The 18420-nt window shown below is 40.3% G+C and overlaps 1 protein-coding gene across 7 annotated transcripts in view; it reads left to right on the top strand.

The window, feature by feature from the left end:
* The window catches only part of PLXNB2 (plexin B2), a 467944-nt gene that overhangs the window by 356298 nt on the left and 93226 nt on the right, over window positions 1-18420 (top strand). For all 7 annotated transcript variants that reach the window (XM_053253237.1, XM_053253239.1, XM_053253232.1 and 4 more), the window contains 5 exons: window positions 1386-1511; window positions 1910-2010; window positions 9298-9424; window positions 13184-13334; window positions 16242-16353. In XM_053253237.1, coding sequence (XP_053109212.1) covers window positions 1386-1511; window positions 1910-2010; window positions 9298-9424; window positions 13184-13334; window positions 16242-16353 — 617 coding nt within the window. The remainder of the gene's footprint in view (window positions 1-1385; window positions 1512-1909; window positions 2011-9297; window positions 9425-13183; window positions 13335-16241; window positions 16354-18420) is intronic.

Genomic DNA, 18420 nt, shown 5'->3' with positions numbered 1-18420 from the left:
TATCCTTTAACTTGCTGGGACTTCAATTTGAGTCAAAGCAGCCAGAGTTGTGTGTGTTGATTTGGCTACCAAAATTTCACACAGCCCTAGAAAGCATCTGATTTTTCTCCTTTTCAACACATAATTAAAATTCTGACAAAACAAAAAAGGAGAAAGGAAGATAAAACCAATGGAGCTCTGGCTGGAAAATAGTTATACACTGGAATGCTACACTTAAAAAAAATAAAAGCAAAGGTAAAATCAGTTTAAAAGAATGACATTAATAAAAAGTTTTGGGTTCAAATTTTTTATTAACTGCTAACAATAATAATAACCATAATAATCATGATAAACACAATTACAAGTTGACTTCCCGCGCACCTCTCTTCGTGATACCACATTAATAAAAAGTTGAATGAATAAAAAACAAATGTAAGCAATAAAAACATTTAAATGAAACAAGCCACTTCTCCCCTCGCTCCGCCCCCACAACCGCCTAATTTAGAATGTTATAAGCCAGTTTGGATGCAATAGCAAAGTCATGTTTGATCATCAAATTTGAGCCTTTTCCTCTCTCCTCCCCTTGTGTGCTCCAATTCATTCCATGACTTCATGGAGTGCACCAAACATAGTTTGGCATTCATGCTTGAGCTTGGCAGACTGTGATTTGTAGAAACCATAGTTTGCCAAGAAGGCAAGTGTCCAAGGCTCCAGGATTAGTTTTTGTGCAAATGACTGAGCCCTGTGATGCAAACGGATGGAGGAAGAGGGTTACCAGCAGAAAATTGAAGTAGGATTCCCGTTTCTGGTTTATAGGCAAACTGAGATTTGTGCAAACTACAGTTTGTGCAGTTTGGATATAAAAGCAAATTATTTGTTGAAAATAATGAATCAGGGAGGAGGCACAGCGTGCAAATGAGAAGAGGAAGCACATGAGTCCATAATTTGGCAATTACATCAAAACAAGCTCAATATCAGCGCTGAACCAAAAACTGAAAGGATGGAGGATGCTCTCAGATTATAATAATGGTTCAGGAGCTTAAACTTAATCAATATCTGTAATAAAAAGAGGATAAGAAGTTTCAAAACTAACTAAGCTTGCAGATAAATTTGATAATTCCTTTGTAATTTGAAGCATATTTCCACTCTTACACATGTAAGAACATGACAAAAATGATGGCCAAATAGAAGATGAGAATTTAGTCTAGTTTACATAAGATTTTGAAAGGCCAGTATTTGGTGTTAGTTATGGCAAACATTCTTTCTTGAAGTCTTTGATTTTAAAAAAACCAAAACATTTATTAGCCTAAATGAGTTTCAGGTCAATGCAGCTTACTTCCTTGTTTCATTGCATGAAATTTCCTTCTTGAAATCGCTAAGAAAAACAGTTAAAATTTGTGTTTCAGGTGTTTCTGGTGTCACGTTCTACAAAGGAGTATGGCAGTGTACTTATTGAAAAAAACAGACCTATTAAGAAGGATCTCATCCTTGATGCTCTCCATGAGAACTTATATGTGATGACCACGAACAAGGTACAACATCTTAACAGAGTTTTGGTGACAGCAATGAAGCTTCAAAGTTTATGGTATCTTTTAACCCAGCTTATCAGAATTTGTCAACAGAGCAGTTTTCTGTGCCAACAACTTAGCGCTCTGGTACTAAGTGAACTCAACTTCAGTATGAAATTATATATTTGCCAGAAATCAGTTGATGAATGTGTGTGTGTGTGTGTCAGTTAGTCATGACTCAGCCCAACTGAAATTAATGGGAGTTAGGTTAGTCATGACTAATTTCTCTCACTGATTTTAATGTTACTTTACTAATAACTAGAGTGGTGCTCCTTGTCGACAAGTGAACATATTGATTTTCTTTTAATTTCTGCATATAAGCTACTGCTATTTAGCCATACATGTTGCTTTTTTCATATTAGGTGTTCCGTTTGCCAGTCCAGGAGTGTGATAGTTACTCAACCTGTGGTCTCTGTATTCAAGCCAGAGATCCTTACTGTGGCTGGTGTGTAACAGAGGGAAAGTAAGTATTTCAAGTCTACAGCTGAGAGGAGTATATCATATTGTGCAAGTTAATTCTTTTCACAATGTTAACAGTGTTAAATCATTTCTTCAAAGTATTTATACCACAACTGGAAAGAATTTTCATCCAATTACCAAAGTGTAAACATATAATGAGCAGCAGGAAAGAATCTAATTTACATATGTTGTCTGAATAGTTTGTATATAATTTGCATTAAAATGGCAGTTATAAATCCACAGCTGTGAACATCTAGCATTTATCTGGTGATAGTCTTATTCTAGTTTTGTTAACTCTAAAAATTCCTGAATGTATCTTCTCAAATTGAAAAATTGGACCTTGGAAATCCATTTGAAAAAGAAATTTAGGTTTCTTTTTTATTTGAATTTTGAGATTTTAAAAACTACCACATGGAGTACATATACAGGCAAACCCGACATCTGCAGTTCCACATACCTGCAATCAGGTAATTGACACACGACCTTGGCATATGTGGGGGAGGGCGAAGCAAAGGGTTAATTTCATATATTCGTGGGTTCAGTGTGGCTGGAAATGATCTCCAAGGTCATTTCCGATCACAATTTTCAGGAAATGAGCCATTTTGTGCTGGCTCATTTGTGGTTTTTTAAAATGTGATTTCTCACGTGAAAATTCCATATTTTGGACTTTTCGGGAGACATTGCTGGAGACCTGCAGAGCACGGTAAAGCACTGTATTCTCAGTTTTTAGGGCTTTTTTTGCTGTTTTTTCATCATTTTCCTCCAGGTATCTAACTCCCTGAGTCCCATTGTCTCAATGACCATTATCCATGGTTCCGTTATCCGCACTTGTGCAGAGAAATGAACCTCCGCAGATTATGGGGTTCAGCTCTACAACCCAGCAGTAAATCCCATGCAGATACCTGCAAATTAATGGCTCAGCAACTTTACCCTTCTAAGACATGGTCACCAGCACTTGGTTACAGATCATATCCAAAGCATAGCAAGATATTATTTACTATTTATTTTATATGAATAAAAAGATACTCTGGGGTAGAAATATACTTCAAACAATAGATGATGTAAATTTATCCCAGTAATTGGGTTGCAAAACTACCTATCTCGGGTTATTTCTGATCCTATTTGCAAACTGAATTGACCCTGAAAGGGGTACTCCAGAAGAAATGTGGTAAGGGCTAACTTCTTTACCCATTCAAAATGGGTGACAACTATGCTAATGAATGACTTGGCCTATGTGGGCGCAATCAGATGTATCTCCAGAGTTCTGAACACATCATACAAGGGAGTCACTGTTCTCCATATTTGGGTTTGGTATGCTGAAAGGAATTATGATCTATATGGTGAAGAAGGCTAAGGTCATGATCCTGCTATCCACCATATACTATGATAAGGAGAGGGAGTAGAAAAAGCCCCACTATGTATTGTTCTACCGTACCACCAAAAGTGATGTGGATAAACTGGACTACCTAGTGCGATTTTTTTTCATCATAAAAACACAATATCCCAAGGTTTTTTTGAGGTGCAATTAAATCCCTATGCCCAAAGTTTAATAGTTGGACTTTGTCCCAGAGCATAGTCTAAGGGAACATGACACCTTGCTTAAGCTGTGCATGGTTAGTGCCTGATAGGAGACCCATGTATGCCACCTTTGGGAATGGGGCTGTAAGCTTAGTGGTAGAGCATCTGCTTTGCACGCAGAAGGTCCCAGGTTCAATTGTGTGTGTCACCAGATAGGTCTAGGAAAAACTCCTGCCTGAAACCTTGGAGAACCCCCTACCAGTTAATGTAGGCAATAGGGAGCTACACAGATCAATGGTCTAACTCAGTATAAGGCAGCTTCCTATGTCCCTATGGTCCTACTGGCATTCACATTTCTGGAAATTGTATTTGGTGTCAACAAAAATGTGACAATCTCCAGACATCTCCTCTACATATATGCTTCCAAAGTGACACTCAGCAATGAACAGACTCTTTGCTCTTAATTGTTTTCTGTCATAATTTAAACAACTATTGCCAAGGACAGGCCTGTCAGCCTTGGCAGAGCTTCTCCAGTTAGCGGTTTGTGACTTGGAACTCTTTTCCCTGCCTTCGTAAAGGAGATCCCAGTCAGTGATTCCATGAGCTGCTGACTGAGGAACTGCTGCCAGGGCTGCTGGGCCCTGTCCTCATTATTGGCCCCACCCCAGTGTCTGTGCCTGGGATTTCCTATCCCCAGTCAGCGTTTCATTGAAACGTTGGCTGGCTGGACTTTCCCCCACAGCACAGCCAGAGTTTCAGTGAAACAGCTGCTGGGGAGAAGAGAAGCATCACATGCTCCCAGATGGATAGTGCTTCATTGACTGACTGAGTGCAGGAGGTGGCAGGGGTGTGCCCCTGGCTGAGGGCAGGTGGATTCCTTGGTGGGGCATCCAGGCCCTGGAGGCCGGGGGACATTTGCCCCCTCCCCCCTTGCTCCATAGTCCCTATGCCCCTGACCTGTGGGGTTCTCTGGAAATACACATACACACACCCTGAGTAAATTTATTATAGAATTTAAAGATCCAGTTTCATCTGTAGGTTCCTACAGTAAACACACAGGCTGACTTATCAGCCTTGGTAACTAAATTATACTTCAGGCGTAAGCTTTAAAATCTGCTGTGCCATGCATTTTGAATGTCTCCAGGCTTATTTTCTTTAATAAGTAAGGGAAGTAGGAGTGGGCCTAAGTCACACAACTCTGCTTCTGACTTTTAGGTTAATTAACCCCATGGCAGAAGCACCTGGGATTTTGTGATATGAAGTGCATGTTATTGGCACAAAGAGTTTGTTTAATTATAGGAAGTAGATGGATTTCAGGGATCTACTTTCATCTCCAAACACTTGCACTATTTCAATAAAATTACTTGAAAGCCTGACATGAAGCCAAAAAAAAAAAAAAGCTGGCTTGAAATACATCAGTATCATATCTTCTCCAACCACAGAATTTAATTTGAATGAAAGGCTAGCAATATGTAAACTTGAAGACATGGTCAAATAGTTTTAAAAAATGGATTCCCCTCATCTTTTTCCTCTAAGACTTCTGATAGTAATTGGTAACCTCAACATTATTATTATTATTGTTATTCGTATTAGTATTATTAGTATTTAGTAGTAGTAGTAGTAATTAATAATTTTATAATAATAGTGAACTGCATTCTGGAGTGAACATAAGAACAGCCCTGCTGGATCAGGCCCAAGGCCCATCTAGTCCAGCATCCTGTTTCGCACAGTGGCCCACCAGATGCTGCTGGAAGCCACAGGCAGGAGTTGAGGGCGTGCCCACTCTCCTGCTGTTACTCCCCTGCAACTGGTACTCAGAGGCATCCTGCCTTTAAGGCTGGAGGTGGCCTTTAGCCCTCCAACTAGTAGCCAATAATAGACCTGTTCTCCATGAAGTTATCCAAAGCCTTCTTAAAGCCGTCCAGGTTGTTGTCTGTCACCACATCTCGTGGCAGAGAATTCCACAAGTTGATTATTTGTTGTGTGAAAAGGTGCTTCCGTTTGTTGGTCCTAAATTTCCTGGCAATCAATTTCATGGGATGACCCCTGGTTCTAGAGAGGGAGAAGAATTTCTCTCTATCCACTTTCTCCACACCATGCATGATTTTATAGACCTTTATCATGTCTCCCCGCAGTTGTCTTTTTTCTAAACTAAAAAGCCCCTGGTGTTGTAGCCTTGCCTCATAAGAAAGGTGCTCTAGGCCCCTGATCATCTTGGTTGCCCCCTTCTGCACCTTTTCCAGTTCTACCATGTACTTTTTTAGATGTGGTGAGCAGAATTATACCTAGTACTCCAGGTGTGGCCACACCATAGTTTTGCATAAGAGCATTATAATATTAGCAGTTTTATTTTCAATCCCCTTCCTAATGATCCCTAGCATGGAATTGGCCTTTTCCACAGCTGCCGCACATTGAGTCAACACTTTCAACGAGCTGTCCACCACGATCCCAACATCCCTGTCCTGGTCAGTTCTTGTAGTCTTTTTCAGTTTGAGGACCTTCCTTTCACCACTTCAAAGCAATATGGAAATAATAATTGATTACATTGTCTTATTCCTGAACTGCTCAGCAAACACTGAATATAATAATAAAAACGGGGATAATCAACGTATGTTTTATCCTTGGTCTCAGAATTACTGAGATAATATATGAGAACTACTTTTAGACCTTTAAAATATACCATATTCTTTCAGTAGAAATGCTGTTTATATAAGTAGAAATGCTGCATATGTAAATGCCTCACTAAAGATAGAAGGCTGAATTTTTATTTATTTTTTATTTTGGAAAAGCAGCAGAAACATCTCATCGCTGCAAAAGCCGCAGCTAAACGTACACAGATTTATTGCAGGTGACACTAATAGCTGCAATAGAATGCACAGAGGCCAGGGCCACACCCCCGCCCCCCTAGGATGCCAGTAGGATGCCACGCCCCCCGCCCCCCCTAGGATGCCAGGCAGAGTGCTGCAGCCTGGCTGCTTGAGGGAGCTTGCAGCTACTGCCTAAACGCTGATTAATTCTTAAAAGGTGCTTCTTGCCGGCCCGCCTGGTGCTGTCTTCACCAGCCTCTAGGCTTATGTATAGTTTTGAAAGGATTCCACGGGAGGAGGGGGGGAAACCGCATGTAAGTGATGCATCAGCATAAGTGCCGCAGGTGTCAAAAATAAACTTTCAAACACGTATGTGCTGCGGGGTTTCTGTTATTTTATTTTATTTATTACATTTATATCCCGCTCTTCCTCCAAGGAGCCCAGAGTGGTGTACTACATACTTAAGTTTCTCCTCACAACAACCCTGTGAAGTAGGCTAGGCTGAGAGAGAAGTGACTGGCCCAGAGTCACTCAGCTAGTTTCATGGCTGAATGGGGGTTTGAACTCGGGTCTCCACAGTCCTAGTCCAACACTCTAACCACTACACCACACTGGCTGTTGAAAAATACAGAATAAGTTTTAAATTATAGACATTTAATTCTGAAAACCTAGTTCTTCCAAAGCTTAAAATAAGAATTAAGAACTTAAAATGCTGTTGTATATACTTCAGCATGTGTAACCCAACAACCTTTTCAATAATTAGCAGAACATCAGATATTCAGAGCAGCTCTCCATTGCATGTACATTCATCCCCTGCTAACTTGGCAAAGAGGCACCTTTTAATGTGGTGATTTTCTTTATTTAGCAGGGGGAGAGTAACTGGCCCTATCCACCCCCAGCACAGTACCTCCAGTGACTGTTGCTGGTGTCTATCTCATGTTTCTTTTTAGATTGTGAGCCCTTTGTGGACAGGGAGCCATCTTATTTATTTATTTATTTATTTCTCTATGTAAACTGCCCTGAGCCATTTTTGGAAGGGCAGTATAGAAATTGAATAAATAATAATTAATAATAATTTAATTTAATTAATCTATTTTAAACATAGCCAGCTTCTTACAAAGTCCATTGCTCGCCATCTTTACTCATAAACATGGATGATTTTTTCCATTCTTTTGTTCACATGTATTGCCTCATAATGATATACACCTAGTGCCTGTCTCCTAAGACTTCTGTCCCTCCCGTTCATAAGACTTCTGTCTCTTCCTTTCATCTATCAACCTGCCTCCTCATCCCACCCAATATACAACCTATCACTGGTAATACATTTCATTCTCTTTACCTCAAATGAAAGCATATAAGAAAACCAAGGAGTTATTGCACTTTTGAAAGCTGGACTTTGAAGAAGCAAGATAGAAAAAGCATTGACACTTTTGAACTTCAGCGCTGGATAAGACTTTTGAGGATACCATGGACAGCCAGGAAAACAAACAAATGGATCATAGAACAAATCAATCCAGAATTTTCACTTGAGGCACAAATGACTAGGCTCAAACTATCATACTTCGGACACATTATGCGAAGATCCAGCTCCCTTGAGAAGTCCATAATGCTGGGGAAAGTTGAAGGAAAGAGAAGAAGAGGATGACCAGCAGCAAGGTGGATGGACTCGATTACGACAGCAATGAATGCACTACTGAGAGAGCGTTAAGGCCAAGTTGAAGACAGATCATCCTCGAGAGAATCTATCTATGTGGTCGCTAAGAGTCAACACCGACTTGACGGCACTTAATCAATCAATCAATCATGAATCAATCAAGAGACTTAACATACAATTTCAATAATGTTTGCATACATTAAAAAAATCTTAACAAGGAGCTTATGAGATATAAGCATCTCTGATTGTCTAAAACAAGCATTTTCATTGTTAAATTAATTTGCATGTAAAAGAATCTAAGTATGTTTGCCAGAGAGCTTGGTTGACAAGTGTTGTATGTGGCTCATCTCCTTCCCTGGTTAGCTGATTTCTGTTTTACCTCATCATGATCCCATTGTAATATTTCACCGCCTCTTTTTTCCTGCAACGTGCTGGATCTGTCTGTGTGCCAGGCGATAGAAATTGTACGGCTTGTGGTATCACCATTGAAGGATGAGGCCATCATCCTTCTGAGCAGGGTGGGAATTTCCTACCTCTCCTAAACAGTCAGAGCTGGAGCAACCACATTCTATGAGATGGGGAGCCCATACAAGTGACACTTGACTGCACAGTCTATCACAGGGATTCTCAACATGTGGGTCCCTAGATGTAATTGGACTTCAACTCCCATAATTCCCAACCAAAGGCCACTGGGGCTGGGGATTATGGGAGTTGAAGTCCAATAACATCTGGGGACCCACACGTTGAGAAGCCCTGGTCTATCATATATTGGCAGTTGATAAGTTATAAAATTTGAGTTCATCATTTGAATCTCTTGATAAGGACTTGGAGTCTGTCTTTGTTTGCCCACTCTGTAGTTGTACCAGCAGCTACAACTTCAGTATTACTCCCAAACACTAATGAGAACAATGACTGGCAGCTGCTCTTCAGTTTGTTCCCAGCCCTGCCATGTGTTAATGAAAACAAAACATTCAGGCCAACCACAGGCACTTCTTTATTGCTAGTCTAGTTTCCTATTACATGTTTCTTGAGTAATAGGTTAGATGTACAGTATATGCTAGCACACAGTAAATTACATGCAAGGTAAATATTTGTACATATAGTGTTGTTGTTTGAAAATGCTCACAGGTAATTATCCTGTCATACAGAACAATACATAAATGGAGAAAAAGAAATCAAATATAAAATGCACATTGGTGCCATTTCCCCCTCTCTGTTCACATATGTTTGAAGTCTGTTGATTTAAATTAATAAGTACAGATTCACATTTTTAATTTATTTAGAGAACTTCAATTTTTATAATTTATATCAGGTGCACAAGGAAAAAAGACTGTGAAAGATCGGCTCGGGCAAACAATTGGCTCTGGAGCCCAGATGGCATTTGTTTGAATATCATAAGTGCTCAACCTCAAAATATGAGTCGGAGAGTCCAAGACAAGGTAAGTGCATCAGCAGTTTTTGTATGATGTAGGGATGCAAAGAACATATAAAATCTTAGTGGCTTGGATACAGAGTTCCTTTTCACTATCTCAGATACTGTTGGACTAGTATGAGATCCTAATGTAAAGTCAAAGAAATATACCTCTGTTCCAGACGAAAGAGTATATTGCAAGATGCTGAACTAGTGGTAATACATACAGGTGAAACTCGGAAAATTAGAATATCATGCAAAAGTCCATTAATTTCAGTAATGCAAATTAAAAGGTGAAACTGATATATGAGACAGACGCATTACATGCAAAGCGAGATAAGTCAAGCCTTAATTTGTTATAATTGTGATGATCATGGCGTACAGCTCATGAAAACCCCAAATCCACAATCTCAGAAAATTAGAATATTACATGGAACCAAGAAGACAAGGATTGAAGAATAGAACAATATCGGACCTCTGAAAAGTATACAGTGTACTGTGCTTGATTGGCCAGCAAACTCGCCTGACCTGACCCCATAGAGAATCTATGGGGCATTGCCAAGAGAAGAATGAGAGACATGAGACCAAACAATGCAGAATTGCTGAAGGCCGCTAATGAAGCACCCCGGTCTTCCATAATACCTCATCAGTGCCACAGGCTGATAGAATCCATGCCACGCCGCATTGAGGCAGTAATTGCTGCAAAAGGGGCCCAAACCAAGTACTGAATACATATGCATGCTTATACTTTTCAGAGGTCCGATATTGTTCTATTCTTCAATCCTTGTCTTCTTGGTTCCATGTAATATTCTAATTTTCTGAGATTGTGGATTTGGGGTTTTCATGAGCTGTACGCCATGATCATCACAATTATAACAAATTAAGGCTTGACTTATCTCGCTTTGCATGTAATGCGTCTGTCTCATATATCAGTTTCACCTTTTAATTTGCATTACTGAAATTAATGGACTTTTGCACGATATTCTAATTTTCCGAGTTTCACCTGTAGTTCTCTAGCTCCTGTTGCACAACACACAGCAGTATCTCTTGCACTCCTGTTGCATGCACAGTCTCCTATACTTTTAATAGCCCTTGTTCATGCAGCTTGGTTTTGTTTGGTTGTACAATGTGTTGAGCAGGTATTGAGTTTATTGGCACTAGTGGTTATGTGCCTTTGTTGAGCTACACGACCACCAGAAGTTGTTTCTTCCAGTGTTCCTGTATATTTGGACAGGGACATTCCATTTGCAGATGGAAAGGAAGGTAGGAGAAGGCAGTGGCAATGGAGGGATCTCTTGACTGTGTTGCCTTCTCCCAAAACTTCTCATATACCTGTAGGCCCTTGGACTTAGGCTAGCTGTGGGCCACTGAGATGGTGTCTGACTTTCCAATTCCATGGAAAGGCCCAGATGTTGGCCCTGTTCATTGCTAATAAAACCAGACATATTGATGATGTTGAAAGGAGGTAATGCATACATACCTGCATGAGTAAATTACAGTGATTCAGCTCTGAAGGACCAGGTTTTTATATGTTCTGAAATACATACAATACTACAAAGGAAGTAAAATGTTAAGACTGTTGTTTCCACAGATAGAGAGGATATATCAATAGGACCTTGCCTGTTACTTTTAGAATTGTGAGATGTTTTAGTTGAAAGAAAACCAGCCATAATGAAAAAGAAAAAAGCATATACAACAAATCTTTTCATTCTTTGAGTGTACTGTGACTGGTTATACTTCTATGCTTACCTTGATGTGTGGTCTGTTTATTAGCTGCAGGAATGTTGCAGTTCCTAAGGTGAAAACTGCCTTAGCTGGGGAAATGGGCCATACAATTACTATATCCAGATTGTAGCAAGGCTATTTGCAGGGAGTGGCGGGTGGGGGGTGGGGGAAGCCAAGTAATTTGAAAAAAGGAGAAATATGTTCCCAAGCATTCAGTCATTCAAACAACATTTTAAACCACCCTCTCACCTTCTTTCTGGCTGCTTGTTTCCTTATATTACAGAAATAATCAAACACTTCAATGTTCGGTGTTTTTTCCCCCTGAGGCTCATGAAGCTCCCAGGCTCATGAAGCTCCCAGGCGGCACTTTTTGTCAGGCAACTTCTTCTTTCTGTCCCCTGGCAGCCAAAGCATTGCTTCATCTCTCTAGTTCTGAATGGCTGTTTGGGGGGATGTTTGTCTTTGTTGTCTCTTCAAAACAAGCCTCTCAATTCTTCCCAGCCTGACTCGTGACTCCTGCTGTGTCCTCTGGCTATTGTTGTTGTGTGGCTAATGTGTTTTAATTATGTTGGAAAAGTTTAAATAACTTCTGTACTCAATAGATGTTGCATTTCTGCTGGAAACAAAAACAGCACAAAGGAGAGCCTAGAGACCTTAAAAAGAAGAGTAGAAACACGAACAGGGCACTCTTTCTTTTTCCAAACAGATTTTAGGGCAAGGTGACAGGAGCATGATTCCAGCTTTCCCAAGGCCTTAGCTTCACCAAGAGATTCATCCGGAAAGGAAACTGCTTTCCTATTCTGCTGAAAAGCCCCAGATTTTTCCAGGAGGAACACTGAGCACCATGAAACACTATGGCTCCCTGTGGAAAAGTCTGGGGTGGGTTCTGTGCCAGCAGTTCTCACCGTAAAAATGTTTAAAGTTCTTCTGCTGTCACTAGAACCTGCTCGTCCAAACAACTTGCAAAAAACAGCACATGCTGTGCAATCCACATGGTTAACTTGCACCATTCACAGGAGGGAGAAGGAAGGGTACTAGAATAGGCAGGGTGATCCACTGTCTGCTATTCATTGGATAAAAACAGAGCCTCCCCCTGTTCATATGCCAGTGAATCGGGTCTCATTGCACCTAGACACCATCATTACCTTATAATTCTAGCTGGTTTTGGTCAGGTTTTTATCCAACATCAGGAAGTTTTATGTTAGATAAAAACCTGACCAAAACTGGCTTGAATTATAAGGTAATGATGATAGGTGACAATGGAACCAGATTCACTGGCATATGAATAAGGGGAGGCTCTGTTTTTATCCAATGATTAGAAGACAGTGGATATAGTAATCAGTATCTCTTGAAAGGAGGAGGGAATTTTTACAGCTTTGTGCCTGAGCACAAAGGAGAGGACTTCATGATTGGACATATTATAATAGCCACCTGTAATCTGGGATTATTTTATCTTGGTTTTATTTGGGAGTCTGTCTATCTATCTATCCTAAGGAATGAACTATCTATCTATCTATCTATCTATCTATCTATCTATCTATCTATCTATCTATCTATAGATCTATCTATCTATCTATCTATCTATCTATCTATCTATCTATCTATCTATCTATCTATCCTAAGGAATGAACTGTCCATACTGTGGGGTGGGTGGGGAGGGAACTGAAGGACAATGGAAGATTCACATAGATAAGTGAGGGGTTTTAGTTATTTTAACTCTTCCATTTTTTAAATCCAGGAACATGTTGAAGTTACTACATAAGTTGCATATAGAAATACTCTGTATTATATATAAATGCAACTATATGTATAGCAGCTCCTTCACCATGAAGGGGTCATTTGGATCCTAAGTGCATCTCTTTATGGGCCCTCAGGCTGGTGCCCAGCTTGGCCAATCCATAACAACAACCCTGTGTCAACTAAGAGGGCATTACAAATGTATCAGGTTCAATACTGCATTCAATACCTTTTTTCCTCTGCTGTCCTCTACTAGGAAATCGACAGCTTTGCACATACATATTGCTTTCTGTCAGCTTATTTCTACATTTATGTTTGTTTCTAGGTAGAATTGACTCTAAGCCGTTTGCCAGATTTAAATGAAGAGGACCAGCTTTGGTGTAACTTTGGTGGAACGACTTATAAGGCAGAGTTGCAAGGAGAGGCCATTATCTGCAATCCTCCTAATGAAATTCCTCCAACAACAAAAGGCAAAGGTAAAGAAGAATCAGTGTTTAAAGATGTCCCCATGCTTTTCTAGTTTTGAATTCTGCTTCTTTAAGTAGTGTTATGGATGGAGCTGTTACCCACTTGCGGGACCTTTGGATGCAGTTATAAAACAGGCAGTTTCCCAAGATAGTAACAACCACAGGCTTTACCTATGCTATGACAATGAATATATGGTAATAGCTGTGATAGATAGGGACAGGGAAGGAAAGCAGTGGTGGTTGGTCTGCTTAGTGGAGAAAATCATTTGGAGGGAGGGAGGGAGGGGCTGGTAAAAGCTCCAGTGGAGGAATCAAAGGTGTAGGAGAGAGAGAGAGAGCAAGCAACCCATGTGGGTGGTTGGTACCCTCGCTCTGGGTGGGCAAGGACGCTATCAGAATTATTTGAAAGGAATTGGGCAAAGGGCTGATTTTTCAGTTATTTTTTAAGTTTATGCATCTTTAAGGTTTTGATCCATAAAGAAGCATGGAGGCCCTTTGCCCAGCTCCTTTCAAATAATTCTGATAGCTTCCTTGCCCTCCTTGGGAACTACCACCCACCACACTCCGCTCTAGGACACCCCTTTCCCCTCAACGTGAAGCTATACATTTGCTGCAATCCTCATTATTCCTTATGAGGAATTCAAAAATACTTTTAAAATTCACCAATAATCGGAGGAGTGTCCGATTGCCTTGGAGCTTTGTGGGTGGTAGGCAATTCTGGGTGCCTACCACCCACCCCACTTTTGTGCCCCTAGGTGCTCCACAATAGTCTGGTCTGGTTCCGGTCCCATTATATCCTATGAGAAAAATAATTAAAAATGTTTCAAATATTCATAAAAAATCATAGGGTTGTCCAATTGCTTTGTGGTTTGGGTGGTTGTTGGTACCCATGGGTGCTACACAATAGGGAATAATGGGGTGGTTCGAGTCCCATTATACCCTATGAGAAAAAAATAAAAATTAATTTCAAAAATTCATTAAAAATCATACGAGCTTTGGGTGGCAGGTACCCATGGGTGCCAGCTACCACCCCACCCACTTTTAGAGGTTCGAACCAGTTCAAAACGGTTTGAATTCCAACCGAACCAGTGTGCGGTTCAAGCAAAACCAAAACCGAACCACCTCTTCCTGGTTCAAACCCGGCTCGAATTTGAACCGAACCGAGCAAACCGGGTTTGTGCACATCCCTACACCGAAGGTGGTATCTCCAGTATTAACAATGAAAGACTAACTCCCAGGACTAATTGGTAGACTCCAACACCTTGCCAAAGATTACCCCAGATGAGTAGGTATTTGGGCAGCAGAACAGACAGGACACCAACAGAATCCACAGCTTGTCCTGGTTAGCCAACTTCAGATACAAACACTCAAACCCTAGCAACTGCTGAAAGGGACCTTCTGACAGGGGAATGAACTCATGACAAAAGGCAATTTCCCTTTTACTCCTACAACTCGAGCTGCTGCAGTATCCCAAAACACGAAGAACAGAGCTGAGAGAGAATTATCCCACCTAGCTAATCCAAGTCCCAGAGATACACGCCAAGCAGGCCAGTACATTCATCTAGGATGACATCACAGATAGTTAGATGTTTTTCACTGACCAGACATTCTGCAATAGTATTTTCCCATGCAGGGCTTGCCAATATGCCCTAAATTAGGATAGAGGATTGACCACAACTTGGAATGACTTATCCATCTCTCACTGCCATATGTATAGTTGAAATAGTGGCACCCTGCTGGATTGCTGATAACTGCTGTGCAAGCTTGCATGTACACACACACATGCACTAACCATCCAACACACTTAGGGTCTCTCAGAGACAAATTGCTAGATGGTGTCATCGCTTACTGTTTGTTGTATGCAAGAAGAGTAGTAGTTCTTAGTGGCATGTTACAAAACTTTTTATTGTGAACTGCCAAGCAAATATTTTGTATGGGGTTGTATATAAATGTACTACATAAATAAAAATAAGGTACACCCATTTCTCCTGAGAAGTTCTGACAAATGTAAATAGTCTGTTAGTAAATATCACTTTTTATTAGATTGAAGTCTGAATTAACTGGCACCCTTTTTAAAAATGCAATTTTAAACTGACCTCAGTGTATGGGCTAAAGTGGAAAACAACCTGGAATTTTCAACAGAAGTCTTTATAAAATGGGTTTAAATTTAAACTGTCACCACTCCTTCAAAAAGCTGTTAGAGGAAAGCTGAGTTTGAAATTGCTCAATAGCTTGTGAAATGGCTTGTCAGAAGGGTTTAATGATTTCTGTCAAAGGAATAGCTGGAAGCCTCAATGAGGAACTCCCAGTTTCTATATATAGGCCTTCACCCTTAGTTCCCTAATAATCCAGATTAGAAACCCATTAACAGAGGAAATCTGTGCAATAGACCAGCTTTCAAAAATGCTTGGGTTAGCTTATTATTTTGAGCATATATTGGTTATTTTAGTAACCCTAAAGTCATCTGTTTTATTCATAGTGTAGAATTCATAAATGGTAAGTGGCACACACCATTTGATATAAAGCCTCAGTATGAAGTTCAACAACTGTGAAACTTCCATAGATCTACAAGTTCAACCATTGCATCAGTAAAGTAAAGTAAAATTGTACTGTCAAGTTGGTGTCAACTCCTGGTGACCTTAGAGCCTTGTGGTTTTCTTTGGTAGAATACAGGAGGGTTTTACCATTGCCATCTCCCGCACAGTGTGAGATAATGTCTTTCAGCATCTTCCTATATCACAGCTGCCCAATACAGGTGTTTCCCATAGTCTGGGAAACACACTAGCGGGGATTCGAACCAACAACCTCTTGCTCTGTACGCAAGTTAGGCTATATTACATGTCCTGAACAAATAAATGGGCATTAATATCGTAGCCAGCATTGTTAAAATGATAAAACCTTTTTTCTTTTTGATAGATTATGTCTTGGTTCCATTGCATCTGACCTTTGGTGATGGTATAGCTTTTGCATCGGGTACATATCCGTTTTATGACTGTGGAGAAGCTATAAATAATATTGAAAATCAACCGTAAGTATCTTAACTGTTTAACTTCATTCTCCCCCGCCTCTAATGCTTCTAGTGGGGCTGCCTTTGTACGTAGTTCGGGCGCTTCAGTTAGTTCAAAATGTGGTGGCCAGACTGGTCTCTGGGGTAGCCCAGAGAGACCATATTATGCCTGTCTTAAAACAGCTGCACTGGCTGCCGATATGTTTCTGGGCGAAATACAAAGTGCTGGTTATTACCTTTAAAGCTCTGAATGGCTTGGGTTACCTCTCTAACAGTTACCTTAGAGAGCGCCTTCTACGGTATGATCCCCATTGCTCGTTGAGGTCATCTGGAGAGGTCCGTCTCCAGTTACTACCAGTGCTTGGAACCGTGCCTTTTCTGTAGCTGTTCCTGGTCTATGGAATGCACTTCTGGCAGATATCTGCAACTTAGGCTCGCTGTCGGCCTTTAAGAGAGCCCTAAAAACTTATTTGTTTGGCCTGGCCTTCCAAGGCTTGTAAAGTGTTGTTTTTAAAAGCATTTTAATTGGTTTTAAATGGTTTTAATTGTTTTTTAATTGTTTTAATATTATTTTTAGCACTATGTTTTCAATTGTGTGTTTTTATGTGTTTTAAAAGTTGTTGTACACCGCCCATAGCGTCTGGATGGGGCAGTTTATAAATGTAAACAATTATTATTATTATTATTATTATTATTATTATTATTATTATTATTATTATTAATTCTTGTTTACACAGTCAGACAGGTGTTATTGACTGGTTTGTTTTATCCAGACATCGAGTCCTTCCCAAGGACCTGGGATGCCAGAATTTTATTGTCAATTGTTATAGATATCGTCCCAGTAAAGCTACTTTTTGTAATTGGCTGATGGTGATTTCTGTGGCCCCTATGGTGTTGAGGTGCTCTCCAAGGTCTTTTGGAACTGCACCCAGGGCGCCAATTACCACTGGGATTATTTTGGTCTTTTTCTGCCACAGCCTTTCAATTTCAATTTGTAGATCTTTGTATTTGGTGATTTTTTCTATTTCTTTTTCTTCTATTCTGCTATCCCCTGGTATTGCTATGTCGATTATTTTGACTTGTTTTTCTTTCTTCTCGACTACAGTGATATCTGGTGTATTGTGTGGCAGATGTTTGTCTGTTTGTAGTCGGAAGTCCCAAAATATTTTTACATCTTCATTTTCTTCAACTTTTTCAAATTTATGGTCCCACCAATCTTTGGCTACAGGGAGCTTGTATTTTTTGCAGATGTTCCAAAGTAGCTATCCCTGCTACTTTGTCATGCCTTTGTTTCTAGTCAGTCTGTGCAATCTTTTGACAACAGCTGATTAGGTGGTCCACGGTTTCATCTGCTTCTTTACAAAGGTGGCACTTGCTGTTTGTGGTGGATTTTTCGAATTTTGCTCTTATTGCATTTGTTCTTAGTGCCTGTTCTTGTGCAGCCAGTATTAAACCCTCTGTTTCTTTCTTCAAGTTGCCATTCTTAAGCCATTGACAGGTCTTGGTGATGTCTGATTTTCCACTTATATTGTGCAAATATTGACCATGCAGTGGCTTATTTTTCCATTTTTCTGCTCGGTTCTTGACTTGTTCTTTCTTGTAGGCCTGCTTTGTTTCATTGGTGTTGAATAGTTTTGCATTATTGACCATTTGAAGTGCATCTTCTTCACTGTCCTTGATATATTCTTCAAGGCCTCTTTTCTCCTCCTCTGCTGTTTGATGGACTTGCAGCATTCCTCTTCCACCTGAGCTGCAAGGGAGGTGGAGCCCATCGACATCACTGTGGGGGTGGAGAGTATGATTGATGGTCATGATTTTCCTGGTCTTACGATCTAGCGTCTCTAGCTCTGCCTGGGTCCAGTCTATTATTCCTGCAGTGTATCTGATAATAGGTATAGCCCAGGTGTTTATGGCTTGTATGGTGTTCCCGCCATTGAGTTTGGACTTGAGGATTTTTCTAACTCTCCTGATGTATTCACTTCCAATTTTTCTTTTAACTTCAGTGCATGCAATGTTATCAGCCTGGAGAATGCCCAAGTATTTGTAATGTTCTTTCTCTTCCAGGTTCTTGATCTTGCTTCCATTGGG

Source organism: Hemicordylus capensis, chromosome 5 (assembly GCF_027244095.1).
Source record: "Hemicordylus capensis ecotype Gifberg chromosome 5, rHemCap1.1.pri, whole genome shotgun sequence".
Taxonomy (NCBI): domain Eukaryota; kingdom Metazoa; phylum Chordata; class Lepidosauria; order Squamata; family Cordylidae; genus Hemicordylus; species Hemicordylus capensis.
This window is presented reverse-complemented; position numbering and strand designations above follow the sequence as displayed.